Source organism: Perissodus microlepis, chromosome 5 (genome assembly GCF_051167445.1).
Source record: "Perissodus microlepis isolate ML-2025 ecotype Zambia chromosome 5, ASM5116744v1, whole genome shotgun sequence".
NCBI classification, from domain to species: Eukaryota; Metazoa; Chordata; class Actinopteri; order Cichliformes; family Cichlidae; genus Perissodus; species Perissodus microlepis.
Window position 1 is genome coordinate 27,486,897 of NC_140465.1, and position 24,239 is coordinate 27,511,135.

At 39.1% G+C, this 24,239-nt stretch overlaps 1 protein-coding gene across 1 annotated transcript; it reads left to right on the forward strand.

The window, feature by feature from the left end:
* The first annotated feature begins 296 nt into the window (after positions 1–296).
* cept1b (choline/ethanolamine phosphotransferase 1b) lies at positions 297–22,293 on the forward strand. Its single transcript, XM_084929126.1, has 10 exons — positions 297–518; positions 4,206–4,498; positions 7,268–7,442; positions 9,153–9,300; positions 9,380–9,521; positions 13,037–13,121; positions 13,436–13,567; positions 14,286–14,444; positions 16,071–16,196; positions 18,719–22,293. The coding sequence occupies exons 2-10, from the start codon at positions 4,308–4,310 to the stop codon at positions 18,839–18,841; spliced, it is 1,281 nt and encodes a 426-aa protein (XP_084785252.1). The 5' UTR covers positions 297–518; positions 4,206–4,307; the 3' UTR covers positions 18,842–22,293.
* The last annotated feature ends 1,946 nt before the right edge of the window (positions 22,294–24,239 follow it).

Here is a 24,239-nt window from a genome sequence, read left to right on the forward strand (position 1 = left end):
AAAGCCAACTCAAGTCAAAACTTTGCGATATTCAAAATTTAGAGATGACAATTCAAATTTTTACTCGTATCTGCCTGGCAGAAACAATCTTCTTTATAAGGAAATAGGAGCCTTTGGTGGAGTGTTTTTATGCAGTGGTTTTGTTAGTCTGACCACCTTGACATCAGATCTGGGCTGTATGTAGCCAACGAACTAAACGAACTTGACACCCCTACACTAGAGGGCGTTTGAGCGGGCTGTGTGCCTGTGAGATGTGTTCAGGGCAAAATGTACTCACTATAAAAAGGAAACTTCGCGAGATTTCTGTGATGGCTAACGATAACTAGCCTGCTGTGTCAAACCACAGTGACACCGGTCGTGGTGATCCACCTTACAGATGCAGACGCTTGTTTTGATACTCCAAGTCATAGAGGGGAAATCACAAAGCTAACCGAGGACAGAAAGGTGCTGTCTGTCGACTTGAAGCACTCCCACCTGGCCCTTCGACTGTCCGCGACTCTCGTCCTTTAATCGCTCAGGTCAGTCGGCATTACGTTCAGCATCCTGCCAGCAGTATGGGTTAGCTAGCTAGGCTAGCCGCAGTCACCACGGGAGGTCCATGAGTTTCCGTCTGATCTCGGCAATATGCTGAGTATGCACCGGTGCCTTTAGCAAAATAAGTATGAAAAAGAGTCAATAAACTTGCTGCAAGCGTGTAAATTTATATTGCCACCCTGACATGAGTGTTCCGTAGCCGTTCGCTGCGCTAACGTTGCAGATAGTCCAGCTAATGCACACGCTAACTGATGGGGACTGGGCTAACAGCAAGTGTGCTAGGTTTCAAGAAGCAGGTTGTTTGGTGCCCTCCGAGCTTTGTCAGCAGCTCAAGTGACAGTCACAAGAAGTAGTTTAGAAACGTAGACGAGGTTAATGACCGACAGCGTCAACCGCTGGCGAATTAACCCCTGTCAGTGTCAGTAATGTCTCAATAAATATTGCGTTATTGATTTAATCTTTTTTCATCTTTGCTCTGGGTCCTGTCATCAGCAACACATGGGCCTTCTCTGTTACTACAGAAATTTAGATGTGCCCTGTTGTCCCAGTTACGAGTCTTAACTTGCCTTTAATCTCAGAATATTATGGGGAGCATAATTAAGCTGATTACTCACATCCACCTATGATTATAACTGGGTGGCTCTTTGCAGGAGTGTCTTTTCAAGCTCAATACAGAGAGTCATTTTCCGGATGACGTCGTCATGTGGATGTCTTGTCAGTGTGCATTTTCTATATATATCTGTATAAGACCCCAAGATACTTAAACTCCTTCACTGGGGGCAGCAGTTCATCCCTGACCTGGAGCGGGAACTCCACTCTTTCCTGGTTGAGAACAAGCTCCAGCTGAAAGAATGAGATAGATACAAGTGGTGGGAATGAGATTTCTCCAAAGGGTGGCTGGGTGAGAAGTTCGGTCATTTGGGTGGGACTCAAAGAAGAGCCATTACTCTTACACATCGAAAGGAGGAAGCTAAGGTGTTCTGGGCATGTCCTACTGGGATAACACCTTGGTGTTCAGGCCCAGTAAAGCCTAGCAATGTCTTGTTGTGTGAGACTGAGGTCTAGGTTTCTTTGCTTAGGCTGCAGCCTCTATGACCTAACTCCTAACAAGTGGTGATGGATGGATGGGCTTATACTTTTTTTTTTTAAAAGCTCAGACAGATTATCATAGTTATGGGCTCATCTATCTGCTCCTGCAAAGACACAAGGAAACTTACAACTAGAGCAGGGCGATATGACCAAAAATATTTATCACGATATACATTTGAAAATTTGCGATAAAGATATAACTGACGATATAATTGACACTAGACAAAATACTTTACAACTCCACAACTTTATTAGTGCAAAAAAAACCCATCAATGTATTTTCACTTAAACAAGCAGCTGTTTTTTATGTGCATTAAAGTTATATAAAAATGTAACAGTGCAAATTCCTTGCTGACAGTTTAACCAAAAGGCATTTCCAGTGGAAATTGGCCGACATATCCTCAGCATAACCATGTATAATATCCACAAAACTTAAAAAGAGGTTATACACACACAATACGGTAATATTATGTTGAAGCACAGTACGTATCACTCCGGGAGGCTCCTGCCTACGATAGCCGTAATGCTCCGACAATCCATCAAGTGGTGCGGGTTCGTAGCTTAGCAAAGTCGTACTAAAACATTTGACAGATTTTCGAGCGCCGTGTACGACATAAAATGGTTTCGAGGTCAGTAAACACAACCAGAATTCATACATAAGGCACACGGGATTATAAGGGGCACTGTCGATTTTCAGAAAAATCAAAGGATTGATTTTAAGTGTGCCGTATTTTCCAAAAAACACGGTAATAACCACGGCCCGCTAGCATGCTCTACCAAAAAATAGTGCTTTGTTGTGTATCTGACGGACGAAAGCTAAACCAATTCCACACCACTGAAGTTGCAGCATTTTTACAAACCAATTCTGGTTCATCTGTTTCATTCAACGATCCACTTTCGCTCTTCTCATTCTGCGCCAACGCCATTGTGCGTATGTAAACATAGGCACTGCGCATGCGCGTTTAACTCATATTCTATCGCGATATTTCATTTTCCTATCGTTGCCCAAAATGACACCGGTATTACCGTGAACGGTATTATATAGCCCAGCCCTACTTACAACTATGGCATCTATTACATATACGCTTATATAAGTTTTTTTTCCATGTAAAAGCACTGCTTGTACTGTACAGCAAAAAATATAAACCTTAAGGAGTCTAAACAAAGCCACATTTAAAAGTGTGTTTTTTCGCTAAACCAACAACTCGCAGGCAGTTTAAATTCAGTGGGCGCACAGATGCCTGACAGGCTGTTGAGGCATCTCTGCTGTTCTTAGTTAATTTTTATAACATCCTGAATATTTGCAAAAAGGAAAATTTTCTTTGTCTAGCACTGACAGAAGTGTTAAATAGTCTGTATGTACTAGGAAAATGTTGAATCCATAATTGTGCACCTTTTTCCTTCACATGTTATGTAACAGCGTACAGTTAACTTCCCTGTAAGTCCAGTCTGGTTATGTTAGTGCTGCTGCTGCTGCTCCACCACGTCAGTTGCCTAAAACCTGCAGTCTTGCTGTGAACTTGTTCTATCAGCATTAGCATTCAGGGCCTGCATCACAGAGACTTAGTCAGAGTTTCGTCTCTATTGATCTGCTAATGGCTCTTTTCTCCATATTGAAACTGTCAGTTAATGTTGATTGTACATCGATATAATTGACCAGCTGATTAACCCAAACATCTGCTGTCACATTTTAAACTTTACCCCTGTATTTTTTAAAACAATAATACATGAGCCTATTTGGCTTTGTGGTAATTAATCTAGGTTTATAAAACATGAATAACAGAAATGGGTGAAGTGTAAAAGAGCTTTTTGTCATCGTGCTACTCATCTGATAGAGACAGGATCATGGGGGGGCGCGCAAACCCTCCTTTATTATACTGATGCATTTCCACTTTACTTGTTGCCTTAGCACTGGTTAAACATGGCATCAGACTTGCATTCTTTAACCAGTCTTGAGCATGTCTACGTGGGTGTTACAGGAGCTGCAGATATCTGCATTGCACTTTCACTTTCAAGAGTATTGCATCCACATTTCCATAGTGCAACAGGGCTATAGAGGTATTTGGGAGGTTGGTTGTTTAGGCTTTTGACAGCTCACTTTGCAGGAGCCTTTGTCTGACTTTATGCTAAAACTAGGGCATAGTAAGTGTTTCATTTACCTAAAATAGGTAAATGTTCACTAAAATTATTCAAGCAGGAAAAAAAAATCTATGCCATCAATAACAGTTGCAGTTGGTCATGCAGTATTCCCATGTGGCTCTTGGTATTAGTGAAGTGAATTCGTTTTTTTTAATTTTAGTTAAAAAAAAAAAAGTATGTTATTTTTTAAATTTTAGCTGTTTTCAAGTTTTAGCTTTTCCAATTGAAGGATTTGTTAGAGAAAGTTCTTAAGCACCAGATTTAACATTGATGTATAACAAGTAGCCTAGAAGAATAATTATAAAATAATTATGAAATAATAATAATTTTTAGTTGTAGCCTCTGAAATTGGTTTTTGGGATTTTAGGAGCTGCATTCTTTTTTTTCTTTTTGCTGAGATATTTCCACAGGGCAGTTTTATGATGTTGGGTTTTTCTTCTTAGGCATCATCCGGCCTCACTGTGGATCTTTAGCCCCTCGGGCAGGGCAGTGGCAGTGGCAGAGGTAGAGCCATCAGGGACCAGACCAGCAGGAAGCAGGGCTTCATGAGCGCCACAGGGCAGCAGCAAGGGGGGGGTCTGCGTACTCGCCGAGGCCTTAGCCGGGACAAAGACCCCGGGCACGGCATGGGCATGGAGGCAACCTGCTGGCTGTCCCCTGGAGTCCTGCGCAGGCTGATTGAGTTGCCCTCACCCCCCCTGTCTCGACACCAACTCAAGAGACTGGAGGAGCACAGGTAATGCAGGTTTCTGCTGTGTACGCTGAACTCAGGAAAACAAAGTGTTAGTAAGTGGAGTGAAAAGACAGTGAAATGTGGGAAATCTATTTTATGTCAAATGTGTACTGTTGCATTACTGGATGCTTGTATAAGATTTCAAATAAGGAGGTGAGCGTTTCTACAGTAATCCCTGTGAGCTAAAAGCACATGCTCAGTTTTTTGTTCTACTCTTGGCTGTGTATGATTTCAAAGAGAGGGTGTAGTCATAATATGATCATCTCATGCGCACAGGTGCAGTGTTCAAATCTTTTTGTGAGGGGCATCCAGTCAGAAGAGGGCTGACACTGAGTCACGAGATGCTCCTCTACACCAAATATTAAAAAAGTGTGGCAGCGTTTTTTAATTTCACATTTTTATAATGGGTTTATTTGATTAAAATAAAATGAAAGTTCAAGGAAATCTAAATTTCTTCTTTTTCAAACCGTAATAAGACTGTCATTTTTCCAAAGTCCAGGAATAATTGTGTTAAATAATCGTCTCATTTATCTCAGACAGTATCATTTTTGGCCCTATAATAGGTTGCCTTTTAACAGTCTGAAGAGAATGGAGCTGAGTCCTCAGCCCTTGTCTACAATATCAGTTTCCAGTTCATATTTATAGCTAGCATAGTGACTCAAATTGTAATAATTTTCTGTAGAGACTTTAGCTTCAGGTCTGTGTTTGTGGTCTCCACAGCATGAAACACGACTTGCCTGCACCAAGTGTTCTCACAGACTTGTTTCAACGTGAAAAAAAAAAAATGAAATGATTCCCACAGCCACTCAGACACAATACCTCCTAAATTAAACCCAATTTCTCCAGGAAAATTTGTGACTTAAGCTTATATTTGTCAAGATTTGTGCTAGCGCTCTCTATTATTGAAATATGTAATTCGAAAATAGTGTTACATTAATGGATAACAGATGTACGTAGTTATTATGATTGGTTTAGGAAAAAAAACTGCTGGTATGTCAGGATTGACGAGCTATGTTACTGTTAACAGATCAGGCCTGTAGCAGCTTGTGCTGAGTTTTTTTTCCCTTCCCTTCTTCGTGTTTCCCTCTCAGACTCACCGGTCGGGTTGAGTCACACCTCGAGTTGAGTCAAAAACCTTATTATCACTCTCAGTTTAATTTAAGGTCAAATAATGCATCAGAAGTGAAAACATAGTCTTCCCAGTTAAACAGGAAGTCATTTCAAAATTTAAAAAAAAAGTTCAACAAAAGTACTTGTTTGAATTTAAGAACTTAATCCAAATAAGTTAACAACATTGTTTGCGTTTAACCACAGAGTTCTGGTGAACTGTTATTTTGAAGCCATTAGTCTTGTCTGAGACTAATGAGCTAGCAAAACCGACATCTTCATTATCATCTTTAGTGTTTCCATCAGGGTGTTACAAGCCCGATGGGGTGAAATTGATCCCCTCTTGGGCCTAAGCAGCTGGGATTTTATTTATTTTTAAGATGTTAAATTAGGCTGTTAAGATAAATTGGCTAATGATACTGTTAACTGGATTTACACATATAATAGCAGTCTTAAAGAAGCAGCCACAGTGTGTTATCTAAAATGTGTAGGAGGTGAAACGGTGCTGGAATTTCTTGCAGTGACGTGATTAAGAACATTAAAAATCCATCCAAATGGAGTTTAAGGTAATGTTTCTATTGTCTGTGAAGGTTCTCAGTCATCCAGGTCATCGTAGTCAAAGGAGCTTACAAAGAAAAGCGTCTGGACTTCTTTAAGTTGCTTCTTCAGTTCAGAACTGAAGAAGCTTCTCGGATGAGAGGTGAAACGTCTTCAAGCAACTTAAAGAAGTCCAGACGCTTTTCTTTGTAAGCTCCTTTGACTAATGTTTCTATTATTAAATCTGAAAACATCTTAAACATTTTAACATTTAAAGGACTGGCCGCCAGCCACCTCTGAATTCAGAGGACTTATAGTTATTGGTTTAAAGTTTTTAATGATGCTATTTGATGTCTATGGTATTTACCTATGAAGGGGTTTTGTTATGTTTGTCTGAAAGGTACTATAGAAATGAAATTGTACCTTTAAGTCTTTTTAGAATGTATTTAGTTATAATTTAGAGCACACGCTGAGAAAAGTAGGTGAACCCTTCAGTTTATAACTCACAGAACCTCCTTTAGCAGAACCAAACTTGAAGTATTCCCACAAGCTGCTAATGAGACTTAAACAAGCACGAGGAGGACTTACGGACAAGTCCTCACTGGAAAACTGTTTCAGTTCATAAATATTTTTGTATCCTCTGTTTTGTGTCTGTAACTGTGAGTGAGATGAAGATCACAAGACATTTTAAGTAATTAAAACATAAATCTTTGCAAGAAAAAGTTTGTGAACCTTTGAGAGGAACAAATCTACCATCTTTTAACCGTCCGAGACTAATGTAAAATTATAACAAATATTCATGTATTTGACGAAACACCTATGTACTAAAGCAAAATGTTTTAGATCAACCATAAGCCATTTAATGTAGCGTCCCATTTGTCTGGATGAGATTTTTGTGTTTTGTTCTCGTGCTGATTGGAGCATTAACCTTCATTGAGTACTTTGATGATAACTCTTCATTGCAGCTCACAAACTCAAGAAACTCTAGCTGTAACTCTGTTTCTACAGCTTGGCGAGATATATTTAAACACAGTTAATAATTGTCAAGCCCTCGTAAAAGTCGGTAAACATTCATATCTGTCGCTCCTCTGTGTCTCAACTGCCGCCACCTGTTGCCCATCCCTGCAGGTACAGCAGTGCTGGACGCTCCCTGCTGGAGCCTCTAATGCAGCGCTACTGGGAATGGCTGGTAGGACGTGTCCCTTCCTGGATTGCACCCAATCTCATCACCATCATTGGCCTGGCCACCAACGTCTTCACCACCCTCGTGCTCGTCTACTACTGCCCAACTGCTACTGAGCAGGTTAGCCGATAATCTTAAAGAGGATGAGGTCCATAGCTACAGCGCTACTGTTGTTATTTTCTGTCAGTGTTTTATATTAAAACATAACCAGATATCAAAGTGGTAAGATTAGGTCTCCGAGCTCTTCTGCTGGAAGGCTTTTAATGTGAAACATCAGAAGAGCTCGGAGAAAGAAAAGTGTTATAAGAAAATCATCAGTTAACTCATGATTGAAAGCAGTGTTGGTAAAGATGCTTTTAGATTAGTATATAAAAGAAAAACATTGTCCGTGTGTTTCTGCACATTTAAGCCTCAGTGTTGCTTTTTTGGAGACAGAAATGATGTTAATTGAACACAGGATGGAGAGAACTTTCAAAAAAACAACAGAAAAATAATATAAATGTGCTTATTAATTCTATAAAGTTGGACATTTTAACATGGGAATCTATGGGGTTGATGAAGTTTGAGGGTCAGCCTCAAGTGGCCATTAGAGGGACTGCAGTCTTTTTTGTTCTTGGTGTTAACTTCGTTGTTCAGATGCTGAGGTTGCTGCTTGGTCACGATTTCATTTTTTTTGTGGAGGTTATAAATGGTTATCAATATCAATCTTATTAAACAGGGTAATAAGTATTAAATGCATGTTTTGAATAAAGTCACTTTGAGCTGACTTAATTTGTTGACAAAGGGTCCGCATGAATGAATCAAATCATAAAGACATGTCACTTGCTCTGGCTTATATCCATGTAGACAGCTTTGTAATGATCTTTTAGTCTTTGTAATGCTAACCCATCGGACTGTAACTGTATTTAATTTCCACTGAAAACATCCTGGTTGGTCTGGAGAGTCCACATACCTGAATACCAGTGACTTTCCTTTGGAACTACCTTCAACCTCCAACAAAAACTATTGACTTTCATATGTGAGCTCTTAGGACTCAAATATATGAGAGCTTCTATAATTACTTCAGCTACCATATATATTGGTTTTTTTTAATCTGGTGATATTTGTTTGGGTGACAGAGGGGAGTAAAAAGGCAACTGACGTTCTTGCAGCCAGCACTGACATGTTGCTGCTGCTTCTGTCATCTGTGGGCGTTTCAGCTACATTGAAATATCAAATCTCACAATGAGAGGGGAAAAGTGAGAGTATTTTTGTCTGCTGTTACATTAGAAACTGCACAGGTGCTTTTGTTTCTCCAGTTTCCTTAAGGTTTAATAAATTATTCTGATTCTGATTTGAGTGTGTTTGTCTGTAAAGGCTTGAATGAGAGCGACAAGTGAGGCATTTTACACACATGTAATAATAGACTGAATTGGATGAGTTACTACAACTACAAGCCTAAAGGCAAAAAAATTTTAATGACTGTTCAGATGATCTCCGTTCATTTCCGCTCACTTAATTAATCTACATCATTCATTCATCATTGTATGTGAACAAGGCCTCACACTGAAGCCTTTACTTCATAGTAGGAACTAAACTCCCCACCCAGTTCCTCTTTCACCAGCACCACAGTACTCATTATGAAAGGTGTTAGCACAACCCTAACAATTGCAGTCTCTGTGTTTATGTATGTTAATGAGGTGAAAGAAACCATCATGTTCATGCTGCCCAATCCTCCACCAGCCACGGCATGTAAAATTTGCCTTGGACTGCACCTGTTCGTGAGCATCACCATAGAGTGACCTCTTCTTCATGTGATTTTTTTTTTTTTTTTTGTGTTTTTTGCTCCAGGCTCCTCTCTGGGCATACCTGTTGTGTGCGGTGGGTCTGTTTATCTACCAGTCGTTGGACGCCATCGACGGGAAGCAGGCCAGACGCACTAACAGCAGCTCTCCGCTGGGTGAGCTGTTTGACCACGGCTGTGACTCCCTCTCCACCGGTCAGTTTACATCCTGTTTGATTCTGTGTTTCAGAAAATCTGAAGCTCAGTGAACAATCTGTGTGTTTTTTCTCTGCAGTGTTTGTGGTGTTGGGAACCAGTATAGCAGCGCAGCTGGGCACCAACCCAGACTGGATGTTCTTCTGCTGCTTCGCCGGGATGTTTATGTTCTACTGTGCACACTGGCAAACATATGTGTCAGGAACGCTGCGCTTTGGGATGTGAGTCAATAAAAACTGCTTATTTTCCTTTTCTTCTTTAAGAGAACAGTTTGCAGCCATTTTTCTTATCTGTCAACACACGTAGTCGTCTTAAGACCAGCCTGTTTCATTTCTGATTTCACAGCAGTTCTTACTGATGCTTCACTGTGCTGAGTTTGTTAAAGAATTTATTAATATCTCATCACCGCACACCATTAGTACCTGTTGCTTTGAAGACCTTTGTCTCTATCTGTGGTGGAAAGTAAGACAAAGACAGATTTCTTCTGATCTCCAAAGTGAGCAGTTGTGCGTGGGTTGTGTCTCAGTAAACTAACATTTTATTTGTACGCCTCAGCCGTAAAAGGCTGATGGGGTATTGTTGTCCACCCATCGTGCGGGTGGGTGGCGTGGACACCTAAATTTGTGAATGTGATAACTCGAGAGCAAGGCAATGCTGGAGCTTCAAATTGATATCGTAGGTGCACCTACTAAAAATCTTGGATGAGTTCAAATTTCAGTGACCTCGACCTTAAGGTCAAGTTTTCTGAAAATCCTGCGAGTACGATAACTTGAGAACAAGGTGATGAAGGATTTTGAAATTGATACCATCGGTTTATCTACAGGGAGGCTAAGAGGTAACACTACAGGGAGGCTAAGTACTGTTTATTTATGGTGGGGTTTAAATATGCAACCACTTTGCAATATGCAATCACAGCCTCACTGCTGTTCATGAAATACATTTTTAGTCTATCGATTCTTACTTCTGGGTGCAAATGTTCCTTTTCTGGTTTTTTTCATTTTACATTTTTTGTCAGTCTCATTTCTTCTGTCATGTCTATCTACATAGAATTGCTCTATGTAGGATTTAAAGGATTAATAAATGTCCACATCTGGAGGCTGGAGTAGTTCAAAGTTCAGACAGATTACCTCAAAACATTTGTGCTGTTTTAATGGTGTTCCTAATTATTAAAAAAAAAAAATACTCTGCTAGGTTTAGGCAATACTTCCTGACAGGACAACTCATGGCCATGAACTCGATTTACTTGAGTTTCTGTAACTATTCCATGTTTTGCCATGAAGCCAGGCCAATTTTACACAGTTATGCAAAATTTTAAACTGAAAGCAACAAAGACTGCTAACATTAGCCCCACTTTGTGTATTCTGGCATTTTATATGCGTAATATTACGCATGACTCAAATGGCCGCACAATTCATCGGATTTCATTATCAAAGGATGTTATTAAGTCTCAAATGGTACTTAAACACACACAACAGCTGTAGAGTCTGTTTAATTCAATCTGTTAGGTTTCAGATGTTTTTCTGGCTGTTAAACTAGTCAGCTAGTCTGAGTTTTTTATTATTAGTAGTAAATTGCTCAGTTTGTCAACCAATAATCTCTGATTTTCATTACAAATGAGGGTGACATAAAAATTTTATGGTGACTGACTTAAGAATTGAAAACCCTGAAAGGTTCTAGTTGTTTACTTGACCTTTATGTGCGCTCTCACTTTTATTGAACACTTTCTGTATAAATATAAACACTGATTTTTCTTTGAACACAAATATTAGATTTATGTGATTGATTTTTAAAGCCAACATCTTCATGTTAGGCAGAATGGACTATTAGTATAGAAAGAATGTCGTCATTTAAAACACCTTCTGACTTTACCTACTGAAACCTGTGAGGTAGTCATAAACAGGTTTTTCAGGAATTCAGTCCAAAGCTTTGAAAAAGTTAATAAAAGGTGCAGCAAGTTAATTAGACCTGAGGTTTAGTCTTGTCATTAGATCACAGCATTTACGTGTTCAGGTGACCCGCAGTAAATGTGGATGTGTTCTGTGTGTAGATTTGATATAACAGAGGTGCAGCTCTGTCTAGCAGGATTACAGATGCTCACAGCCACTGTGGGTCCCTGCCTGTGGAACGTAATGGTAAACTTTCTGGCTGCTGGCTGCTGCCTGCATGGCTCACTGTTGTCCGCTTCCACAGTCAACTCTGACCTGCATGGAGTCACATGGTCAGATCAGCTCGTAGTCATTTCTGCTTGAAGGTGCGGTCAGTAAAGTATGGCTCTGAGTAGCATCAGCTGAAGCAATTGGGCAGCTAGCTTTCATCTGTCAAATATAACATTTATAAGATTTTAGTTTCAAACTTTTGTTAAGAAGGACTTTATGCGTTTACATTTTTATAAACTAAATATTTTGATTAGAGGCCATGACAGAGCCTCCACCTGGTTTTACAGAGTGGCTGTACACGCTCTCTGTTGTACCTCTCTCTTCATGTCAACCGTAAGATATGGGCAGTGAACCAAAACTTTAAAACTTGGACTTATCACTCTGAGACCCGTTCCCACTGATTTTCAGCCAATGACTTGTGTAATTAGGCATATGTCAGTCTGAGAATGGCTTGACAGCCACCTTTCCACTGAGACTATTTTTGATGAAGCAGTATAACAGTGTATTAACTGAAGGGGCCAGATGCATCTCTCTTTAATAGGGTTTTTTCGCCTCTTAAGAATATGACTTTCAGATCCTGTCTGTCTGCTCTACACAGGTTTTTTTTTTTTTTTGTTGTTGTTGTTTTTTTTAGTCCTCCCACGTCGTCTTTTGTACTCCAGTTTAGTTTCCTCAAAATCTTTAAAGACACACTGCACACCAAGCTGACAGATGCCAATTTATTCAGCTTACAGCTCTTTGGGTATAAACATAACATGCTTTTTGCAACAGGCTGCTAGTCACAAAGTCTCTGTTATGTGTAGACAAAACATTGGTTTAGCTCTTGAGTTGGGTGCCTTTATCCTGTAATGATTCATAGGTCAGTCTTTAGTAGCTTAAAAAAAACAAATAAAAGAAAGTCCTGGAAATGGTCAGGTTGAAGGACTTGACTGAAAATGAGTGGAAAAAGCAGCCAATGTCAAGAGGAAAAACTTTGAAAGACCCTCAGAAAACTTGTAGAATTACTGCTCAACATCGCTTACAAAAAAATTAAATCTGGCTTCTTGAAAGCAAAGCATGAACGAATGAGCGGTGGCTTCAGACTTTCACACAGTGCAGTATATTCCAAGACAGACTGTCAGCTTTGGAGCCAATAATAAATGAAAACATGTTATCAGATGGTTTTCATAATCAAAATATAAGACAAACTTCAGCTGTCACCATGATCACAGCAAGAAGCAGATAAGGTGGAAACGAGCAGTAGAGGAACTGCAGCCTTGCTCGGGTATTGTCTACATGCATCAAACCTGATGTCCTAGTGACGTTTACTAGACCCATGTCACAGTTTGCCCTGCAGTAAACTTGCTCAAGTCAAAGAGATCAGGGGAGTGACTCACTCTGCTGACAAAACTCGTCCTTTTGTTGACCGAGCCAGTGAAATATTACTGATCGCACCTTTTAACCTCCAAATCAAACGTGTCGAGCAGAAGAACGGGCTCCGTGTCCGGCAGCGTGTTGTGGAGGAATGCTGCAGGATGACTGTGTGCTGTTATACGTCACTAATCCTCACCGTAAACTCTCTGCTTTCTCCTCCCACTCAGCATTGATGTGACTGAGGTGCAAATCTTCATTATAATCGTGTATTTGCTGGCCGCCGTGGGAGGATCTGCTTTTTGGCAGTCACTGGTAATTCTGATTGATCTTAATCTGAAGAAATTGGAACCAATGACAGTGAGACTGTAATGTCATGACGTTTAACTTGATCATTTTACAGTAATGCTGCTCTAACAGTCATGTTTGAACTGTTTTACTGTAATTGTTATAAGTAAGTGCCTTTTAGTAGTCTCTAACATTAGTCATGATTGTTTAAATGAGGGTGGTGTAGTGAAGTGCTCTCAAAGTACAAAAATGCAAATTTTCTGTCTGATCAGGATTTGTTTTGATGACTTTGTGTTGCATAAAAACATCTAAGATTTCCATGTCAATGTCTCGAATTCCAGATTCCGATCCTAAATATCCAGATGAAAATGATTCCTGCCATCTGCACTTTGTTAGGAGCCATCTTCTCCTGCACCAATTATTTCAGAGTTATTTTCACAGGAGGTGTGGGCAAAAACGGATCCACAATAGCAGTAAGCCCTCAGTGTCCTGTCCTGGTTTGTAATGCCTCTTTTTGACTGATGCGCTGCACAGCTCTGCCCTGGTGCCTTATGAGAACTGCCCAGTGTTTTGACCAGCTTGACAGCCTATTTTTACATAGCAGATGATGGGGTAATTTACACACGGGGGGAACTTGATCTGCAGGCTGTGTCTTATGTAGCAGAGTATGTACAGCTGAAACCTATGCTAATGGATATCTGTAGAAAAATATGTAATGTAAACATGAGATTTTAGCAAAACAACATTACAAATAACAGACAAACGGTACACAATACTTTGTTGGTGCCCATGGTAAGATATAACAATATTTTCTTACCTTTTAATTACAGGACAGTTTGTCCAAATCGGATTTTCCTATGAGGCAGCCCTACTGACAAAAGTGGCTCAAACTTGTGGCCCACCGGTTTTGTGGTGCAGTGCTTTGGTCAGCATTTTGGCAATAGTGATATGAGGGATAAGCAATGGTTTACATTTTCTGTATGATCAGCCAAGTGTATATGTGTAATGTATTAGAAGCCTTTCAGCTGTTCTTCTGGTGCAGGTCAGAGCAGAATAAAGTTTCATTTCCGTTCAGAATAAAAGCATTGTTAGGCTAGCTTTAGTTTGTGTTACAGTTTTTTTGTACCTGAGCAGCTCCTCTGTCGGTTTCCACTGATATTAATTGTCTTTTTCTCCTTCCTTGTCTTGCAGGGAACCAGTGTCCTCTCTCCAGTCTTACATATTGGTTCAGTCATAATTTTGGCGATGATGATATACAAAAAGTCTGCTGTCCAGCTCTTTGAAAATCATCCATGTCTTTATATCCTGGCATTTGGCTTTGTCTCGGCCAAAATCACCAATAAATTAGTTGTAAGTCAAACATACTTTTTTCTCTCTTTATAATCATCATTAGTTTATATTTACTGAATTATGGTTGCGCTTTGTGTTTTTCACAGTTGTTATTCCTGATATCCTGCATAAAGATAGTCTGGAGAGGATGAACGATGCTCAGTGTTCAAGAGAGGTTTTAACATTTTGCAAGTTTTACTTGTGAGCATCAAAGGTGTGATTAGCCTAGCTTAGCATAAAGACTGAAAGTAGGATAAAACTGTTTGAATAGTTCCATCAACAAACCAAAAAAAGCTTATATTTTTCACTTTGTAAACCTCATGCATGCGGTAGCTAATGTGCATATTTAATCGTTTCAGCTTTACTTCAGCTTATCAATGAAATAATAATTATTGGGAAAGGATTCCTGAAAAAGCATAGATGCTGACAAACATAGCTATTTTTCCTAAGCCAGCTGAGAGACATGATCTCTCCAGGCTATCCTGGCTCTGCCCTGGCGTCTCTTCTCTGTTCAACATGTCGAAACACCACACCTAACTCCTTTTGGTGTTGAGGATTAGTGGCTCTACTCTGAGCCTTTCCCAAATAACCAAACTCCTTTATCTCTGAGGGCCCAGACAATGAGGAAGTAAATTTCCACCACTTGTGTTAGTGTGTAATTCTTTCCGTCACTACCCACAGCTCATAGCCGTACGTAAGGACAAAGACTGCCAACCAGTAAAACTGCTTCCAGGTTTTTGGTACAGCATCCAAAACACTGCAGACACTGCAGGAGGATAAAAACAGGATTGTTTGTTTCTCTAATTTACACTGTTGGCTTTTCAGCCGCTTTCCATCAACAATCATGACACACGGTTGAAACTTAACATTAAAACTCAACATTTGACTCTCAGTTTAATTTATTGCTTTGATTTAGTTGCAGGTCATTTTAAAGCTGAGCTATTGGAGCAGACAAGGTAGCGTTTGATGTAGCTCAGTGCAAAAACATTTAACAGCATAGTTGCTTGGTTGCTGACATTGTTGCCAACAGCAGCAAAAGGGACTCAGATCCAGGCAGGGGGCTTTGGAGTGAACTTTGCATGTTGTCTCCTCGTTCTCACCCAGGTTTTCTACTGGACCTTGAGTTTCTGCTGGCATTAAAAAACATGTTTGTTAGTGCTCATCATAACAAAAAGTTATAAATACAGGTTTCAAAATAGCATTAAGATTCACAAATGCCACAAATAATTATTCTAAAACCTGTTATTGTAAAAAAAATAAATAAATCTTTGGGGGGGGGGGGGATCAATAGTCTAAACATCCCCAGGAAGAGACTTCTGAACTGCTCATGTTTAAAACTGTCTTCCTTTCCTGCTCAAATTGGAGAGATGCTGGATGAGAGGCATCTCTGAAGATGTTCACAGACTAAACTTTATAAAATTAGGACAGAGATGGGGTGGGAAAACTCCCCAATAATTTAAGCTGCATGCAAGATTTATTAGGCGGGCCACCACATCAAACTGTAGCAGAGGACGTTTGATGCAATTTATGTAGAAAACTGAAACTTCAAACAACTCGAGTGCCTTGCAGAGATGACTGTTTAATTGAAACTCTGTGTGTGTGTGTGTGTGTGTGTGTGTGTTGTTTGTGTGTGATCTTTGTGTACAGGTAGCACATATGACAAAAAGTGAGATGCATCTCCACGATTTAGCCTTCCTGGGACCAGGACTACTGTTCCTGGATCAGTATTTCAATAGTTTTATTGATGAGTACCTGGTGCTCTGGATTGCACTGGTAAGTACGCACGATGCCAAGTTTGGATAAATGTGGTCATGACATTTATACTTTGAAAAGCTGGAAAATCACAGAGGTAACTAATAATATGAGTGATGGATGTGTTCCATTTAGCTGGGTCATGTCCAGGCTTTGGCAGGTCTAGAATTCAGTGTTTATATCTTTGTGTTTTTCCTACTCTGATAGTCACAGTGTCACCTTCAGTCAGTTATTGTTGCTGTTTAATCCATAATCGTTACACCTTCTCACTGATGTAGGGCTGCCACGATTAGTCGACTAGTCACGATTAAGTCGACTATCAAAATCATCGACAACTGATTTAATAGTCGACGCATCGTTTGAAGCTTTGTAAGATCCCAAAAGACGCAGGAATAAGTAGTAGGATTTAAGAGTGTAATAACGGACTGAAACAGAAGATGGCAGCACTGCATGTACAAGGATGCCAGCTGCCGTTAAACCCCGAAGAAGAAGAAGAAGCTGTCCCAGAATTCATAGCGCGGCCCAGCTCAGTTTCCAACAATGGCGGCAGCTAGTTAGTTTTAATATTACTCTTATTATTCTTTCTGGGTCACAAAATAAACGTTTAACATATTTTCAGGCGAGAATGTAGCTGTGTAAACCTCAAATATCTGCTCAGTTTATCAAGACACCACATATTTTCAAAAGCGCTCCCACGTTTTCGGAGACGTCTGTTACCCACTAGCTCGATAGCTAGCCGGGGTTCAAGGCTCATTAGAGCCGTGAGAACACCGGACTCCCGGCTTCAAACCCACCTCCCTCTTTTGCTACTCAGGTTAAACATATATGAGTCACTTAGATAACTTAAAAATGTTATTGTTTGGCTTTTTTTAGTATTTTATTTGTTCCTGAGTAAATCGGTTTGGCTGAGATCAAAGTTATAGTTTTTACACAGCTGAATAAAGTCAAGCAGACAGCTGATTATCAGAAGTGTGAGATGCTGGAGAATTTACTCCAGTGTCCTGTTATATTTTAGATAGCAAGGAGTTTATTAAACTTCACCGAAACAATCTGCAAATGTCATTAAAATTTAATAAACTATCATCTTGTCTTTATTTTTAGTTAGCACCTTAAACACTTAAAGCTGTAAGCTAATGATAGTTATATAAGAGCAGATGCTGCTGGTGCAATAAGCTGTATGTTTTACGTCCAATGGATGATGATCTGATTAGTCGACTAATCGCAAAAATAATCGGTGACTAGTCGACTATCAAAATAATCGTTTGTGGCAGCCCTACACTGATGGTGTCTGTGCTGTATGGAAGCCCATTGTTGCGGTACGAAGGTACGAAGCAATAAGTGAAATTGGTGTTCAGTGCAAAAACCCTGCTTCAGTCTGCACCACCAGGCCAGTGTCAAGACTGTTATAAATGAACAATGATGTTATTTCTAAATTAGCCCAAACATTTATGCTTGTTAACAAGGACAAACCACATCACTTAATGAATTGCTGGCATACTTCAAATACAAATCATCCCTAGAAACAAAACGTAAGTCCGTAAAATTAAATATATCTAAATTTACAGTTTAAAATAAACCAATTTTGTCCTTTTGTCGAGTAGAAACAGATTTGTATCCAGTGGACCCAAGCAGATATTTTTAATATATTTATAATTTTGGTTGCATTTGTTATTGCAGCTCTGTAAAAAATAATAATAATAATGTGGTAATAGTGGGCTAATAAGGTGAAAACAAGAAGTTATTACCAATTAAATGCTTGAGTAAAAGCCAACTAATCGTCTTGTATCAACAGTGGTTTTAGCTGAGCAATGTTACACTGAAGTTTATGTGATTTTTTTTTTTTTTTGATTTTTTTTTGTAATAAGGTGTCAGAAACTGGGGGGATAATGTGGAAACATGCATGATTTTGAGAAAACCAGTTAGTAATCAGTATCGTCTTTAAAATCTTTTAGAATAAAATGGAAACATTTGTCCATTTAATGTTCTTGTATGCTGGCTTTAAAGTGGTATTAATTCATAATGATGACAAAGTATTGATTGGTCTTTTAACATATTAGGAGACTATTACTGTGTTATAATGCTGGAATTAGTCCTGCCATATGTCCCCAGCATTCGTCACAACACACAGTATGCATGGCCAGTATACCAGTATCAGTATTATACCACTGTTACCTGTTGGTTTTGCTTCATAGCCATACATTTGCTGTGTAATATTACTCAGCTAAACCCAGTGCTGATACAAGATATTACTTAATTATTTACATATTATGTGGTAAATAAGTTTTAATAACTTGCAGGTTCTGAAATATCTTCTTGTTTTCTCCTTATGACAACACTGCTGCTGAGCTATCATAAAAAGTGCTACCGTGATTTATCAAAGGGTCGTACGGGCGCATGCTGGAATATCTTAAATGTGTCTTAATTGGCCAGCCCGTATATCAGTATCTAGTTTTCATTTTCTTGGCATCAGTGGGTTTCCGCAGTGTGTTAAGCTCCTGTTTTTCTGCTTTTAAAGAGTGACCTTGTTTCTTTCTCTCCCGCAGATCCTTTCCTTGTTTGACTTGGTGCGTTACTGTGTCAGTGTTTGCAACCAGATTGCCTGCCATCTTCACATTTTTGTTTTCAAAATCAAGCCTTGTTCAGTCCTCGGCTCAGCTCCTCACTGAGGACACGCCAGCCATTACTGACTCTGCACCCTTCCTGTTAGCTGCACTCACCTTTTCTTCCCTCTGTTTTCCACATAGAGACGCAAGGGGGGGTGACGTGGTGTAAACTGTGTGCTTCTGCCAACTGAATGTCAGGACAAATAATATATATTAAGATACTGGAATATTACTGTCATTGTCTGTTTTTCACCAGTGCAGAATTACATTTATACCAGTTTCATTTTCTGCTCCAGTACTAAGAAATCTTCTGACAAACTTACGGTTGCAAAGAGCAGATATTCAGGAGCGTACAGGTGCTACTCAGTATGCTCAACGACAGAAACTTACAGCGTGTTTTAACTGTTCACGTGCAAGAAAATGTATAGGAACCGAATCGTTCTCTTTGCTTTTCATGATTATAATTTTTGTAACTTTACCTTTTTGCTATTGTAAATACCAAACTGTTACAGTGTCTGTGCTTTCTTTTAAGTTAAAAATCCTATTTTGACACATTTATTTAACCTTCCTTCATGTGTATGATTTTTAAAGACACTCCATCCCCTACACAAAAACAGTGCAGCTGTTTTACATTAGCAAAATGTGGTTTTGGAGGAAACCTGATGCCAATGTTACTTCCTCTTTCTTTCTTTCTTTTCTGTTTAAAGCAAATCAGAACGTCCTTTTTGTACAAGCCTGCAAATTATTTCACTGCCACTTTCTTGGTTAAATTTGCACTTTGGGTTTAGGTTCAGGTGAGATTTTGGTTTTTTTGTTAAGCTTTTTGCTAATATAGTCATCATGAAGTTGGTACTTTTGTTACGGGGTATAGGCTTTCTTTTATTTATATTGTAAACGTAAAGGGGGCTGTGGACGAGGGCAAAAGGTCATTTAGTGTGCTGTAGTGAAAGGTCCGTCAGCTCCTTTTGACCTCATGTACGAATGAACTCAAGTTTCTCATTTTTCAGTTGATGAGAGCAAAGATCAAAGCATCTACAGGTGGAGTGAAGCAGTAGACTTATTTCATCCAATTCTGTTACTGATCTCTGCTCTATTTATTGGTGTTTTTTGTTTATTTGTTTTGTTTTTAAGTGTCAAATTCCACAATGATAAGAAAAATAATCCGCCTGCTTCTTTGTTTTTGTTAATTTTTCTGAAACATTTTATCCTGTGTACTTTTCGCAAAAAAATCAGGTTGAAATGGTGCATTTGGGGGGAGTGGTATTGTTTTGAAAAGCAGATTAACATGCATTTTGTGCTCTATATTAGATGCATTCCCTGCAGCATGTCAAAATAAAACTGCACTCCATGTGTGTTCCAGTAGTGCAACGGTTTAGCTCATTTTTAATGATTTATCTGGCTTTGAGACATAGACTATGCTTGTTAGTAGGTCGGTTAAATTTCCCTTTCACTGTATTTGTCAAAGAACAGTTTTGAATAACAGAAAATGTGAAAATGAAACATACACATGAAAAATGGTCCTTCGTGTGTTTCAGTGTTACCATCCGCCTGCACAGTACATCACGTTTCCTCCAAAACACACGCCTGCCTCAGCAGAACAGGTGCACATGTGAGTGTGCGGGAGGTGAGGTCACCTGATGATGTCACGGTTTTTAAGGTGGTGACTGATTGAGTCAGATCAAACTTAATAAAAATGTGTTGATTTGAAATGTGGCTGCTGGTCGCTCTGCCTCCACATCGTCGTCGTCGTCTGATGCTGTTACGCCTCAAACCAAGTGTGTTTATCGCTGTGGCTGCTGGAGAGGACCTGTAGTGACGGCCTGTATTCACGTGGAGCTCATGTTTGTCCTTAACAGCAGGGGATAGCTTCTTGCTTTTACATTTTGTGCCTGTTTTATTTACTTTCTGTTGAATACTTCCATCTGCAGATACTGTGCTTTGCCTCTGCGCCGTGTTTGAAATGACCCACAATGCCAAATGTTGACTGAATTGAGAGGCTCTCAGTGTACATTGTTCTCCGAGCTGCGTCATTGTCTCAGCTGGATGAGTTCTTGTGCAGGGCAGCGGTGGTGGTGTTATCTGGATGAAAAGAGACTGATGGCCATTGATTCATGTAAACAAAGCCTTCTACACACAAGTGTTAAAGGACCACTTCACCCAAAATCACACAAACCATTGTCCTCTAATGCCTTAAGATGAAATATTATGGCTCAGTGTATTGTGTTTTTATATCATGCAAATAAAGTCATTTTGAGTAAAGAGGTTTAATGAAAATAAAGGTTAAAAGAAAAACATTGGAGTGAGGGTAGAGTGCTTAAATGTTTTGTGTATAATGTGATGGAAAATGGGAAAGTTGTAACACATTTAAAGTCTTGACAGCTCATATAATGTATATTTTAAGTTGTTATTCCCTTTTTGACAGAAAATGTGAATATTATAATTAGACTAAATGGGAAATTAATGTAGAAGAAAAGCTTTAATATACTGAGACTAAAACTACAATAAATACTGAAAAGCTGCTGGCAGAGGAAAGAATCGACTATAAAGGTGCTGAAAGAAGAAAATTTGCAATACTTTGAGAATAAAATTATATTCAGTGGATGTTTTCTAAAAAATGCTGGGCAATAAAAATAGTTTGGTATGGTAGAAAATAGGTAAAATAGCTATGAGTAGGTAAACTGCTTTAAGATATTTCTGGATTTAATCACTTCATAATGAAATGCCAATGTATTTTTCAATGGTAAAGTAAAATTTTAAATATGGTAAAAACAAAAAATTTTAAGTTTAAGTTTATTCATAATTGTAAAGAATAAAATCATTTTAACAATATCAGAATCTAGCTTCAGTTTTGGGGCAAAGTAAAACTAAGTTGATAAACAGAGAAAACCTTAATTTCTCTAATATTTCTGTTTTGCTTTGAAGGCATAAAGAAAAATTAAAATCTCAGAAAATTCTGAGGTGGTTTTGCGGTTTGGATGAAGTGCGTCTTGAAGAACACTGATGAGTCCATTCTTTGTTGATTTGTTTTTGACAGATTTTGTAGTTGTAAATTCTGCACGTTGTGCAATAAAGAACAGTACTGACTCAATGTCACATTTATTTTATTAGTAATATTCATTTTTATCCTTCTAAATTCTGCAGTTGGTGTCTGTTCGTTGATGTAGGAGATGATGAGAAATGAGCTAATACGCATGTGTAGTATTCTGCTGTATAGTTTTGTACTGTAACTAGAGACTCTGAGAGATTCAGCATCAACACATATATAGTTCCTGATGTGAGGTCACATCTCTCATTGTTACCAGTAAAGGTTTGCCTTAAACCCGTTTGTTTTCTATTGTTTTGTACAGAGACCAGCGTGTTGTCAATGTGTGCATTGGTTATGTTGGTCAGACTGCCAAGCTCAGGTATCTCATCAGTGTGCACAACACTGTGTTCTCTTAAGATGGTAAACAAAGTCACCTGACAATCTCTCCTTCACCTGCCATTGCGAATAAATTTCATACTCCAGCCTGGAATCAGGTTTGTACTTGTGTTTTTTTTACTGTGAACATCAAAGTGATGGATTCACCTGCCTGCTTCTGTACCTTTCTGTCTTCCATGGAAAAGACTGGTGATGCACAGAGCGCCTTGAGTTTTAAACAGTGATGTAAGAACAAGATGATAAATGTCAAAGGAGTGCTTTAATATTTATTGTCTCCATAATGCATGTTTGCAGAATTACTCAATAAGTTAGGGACAGATCTGAAGAAATACGTAATGAACGGTGAGGTTTTTAGAGGCCCAGCGTCAGAGGAACTGTCTTTGGAACAGATCCAGGAATTTTTGGAAGAATTTACGAGCTTTACTATTGTGAGGTAGGATCTTTTGTGTCGTATCTTTGCAAATGCATATCAAAATGAAATGAGAAAAACTGGGAGATCTTGATGTTGACGGTCTTGATGTTCTCAAGAAAATATAACGAACTTATCTAGATCTTTCTATCCTCCTCATATATATGGGCGTGCACTATGGAAATTAAAAGAAATACCTGCTTGACCCCTAAAGTGACAATGTTCCTTTTGTATACGTGTCAAACTCGAGGCCTGGGGCTTCCTTCTGGTGGAATATGCCCGAAGCAACTCATGCAGGAGACGCACAGGAAGCATCCTTGCAAGACAGCCGAATTACCTCAAGTAGCTGGAATTAGAATTTTCTTCATAATTTTTTCTTTCATGTTTTTGTTGTAAATGTTTAAAGAAATCATCATCATCTGCCAAAACAGTTACCTGGGGGAATTACTTCAGTTTCTCGGCTGCTTTGATCTGGATCTACCTCAGCAGCCATAGGGTGAGAGCAGGGTGACCCTTGACATGTTGCCAGTCTATCAGGTCCAGCCAAAAGAGAGAACTCCTTACTCTCATGTCCACACCTATGGCTGATCTAGAATCTACAGTTAAGATAAAAAGTATGTGTTTGGACTGTGGTAGAGCATGCAAACTACATAAAAGGGACTCATTGACCAGGAAGTCTGAACCCAGAACCTTGTTGCAGTAAGGTGACCATGCAAACCGCTGCACCGCCCTGATCTAATACAGGATTTCCTTGTTTCTTCTACAGCTACACAAACACCTTCTGGTGAAACACTGTCACCCAGTGGTGATATTAGTTCCTTTAAACGCCACACTTGCACAGTTTTTCATGCTACTAGAAAGCTTCCCAAAGCAGCTTGACAGCCCCTCCTTGGATTTAGTTTGTCTCAGTATTCTCTGTCTTTTCATGTAACTCAGACTGAATGTAATATGCGAAGATCAGAGCTCAGTGGGATCCACCATCTGCTAAAGCTCCTTCTCCTCTTGTTGCTGAGTCGGGCAGTATGTTTGGGCTTTCTGTTGTGCTGCAGCGGGATTTAGGATCAGATGCTTCCCTGGAGGTTCTGCTTGATAGATCAACATCTAAAGTCTCTTAAGCCACAGAATTATGTGTCTGCTATACAAACATGCACATAAATAACATAAATGAGATTAAATGCTGATTTCAAAATTCATATTTTTAATTCTCTGACTCCACTGGAGTAGATTTACATGGCAACTCAAAATCCATCTTATCTTGCTATAAAACTTTTCTCCCTTTAAACATTCAAAGCCCAAGTGATCATAAGTGAAAACCCAATTACAGCCTTTTAGATAAAATTCAAAAGAAATTCTTTGGTTAATATTTTTTGATCAGTGATTATTAGAATGATTGTTTTACCCTGACTGAAATAGAAAAATTTAAAAACCAGACTTGCACATTCTGAGAGCACAGAATTGAGATTAGTTGGAAAACTAGAAACAACACACAGCAAAATAAAGAAAAAATTAAAAAAAAGTCTGAGAGTTCAAATAAACTCTCCCACAGATTTTATATGGGAACCACTATTGCTGGGTTAAAGTAACACTTATTAACACCATCTGAATTCGAATGCACACCAGTTAGTGCACCT

Bases quoted from the DNA above. Each gene is read 5' to 3' on its own strand.
- cept1b (XM_084929126.1), top strand. From the start codon at position 4,308: ATGAGCGCCACAGGGCAGCAGCAAGGGGGGGGTCTGCGTACTCGCCGA. The intron at 13,568-14,285 runs GTAAGCCCTCAG...CTTGTCTTGCAG, and splicing joins AAAACGGATCCACAATAGCA to GGAACCAGTGTCCTCTCTCC. The intron at 16,197-18,718 runs GTAAGTACGCAC...TCTCTCCCGCAG, and splicing joins TGGTGCTCTGGATTGCACTG to ATCCTTTCCTTGTTTGACTT.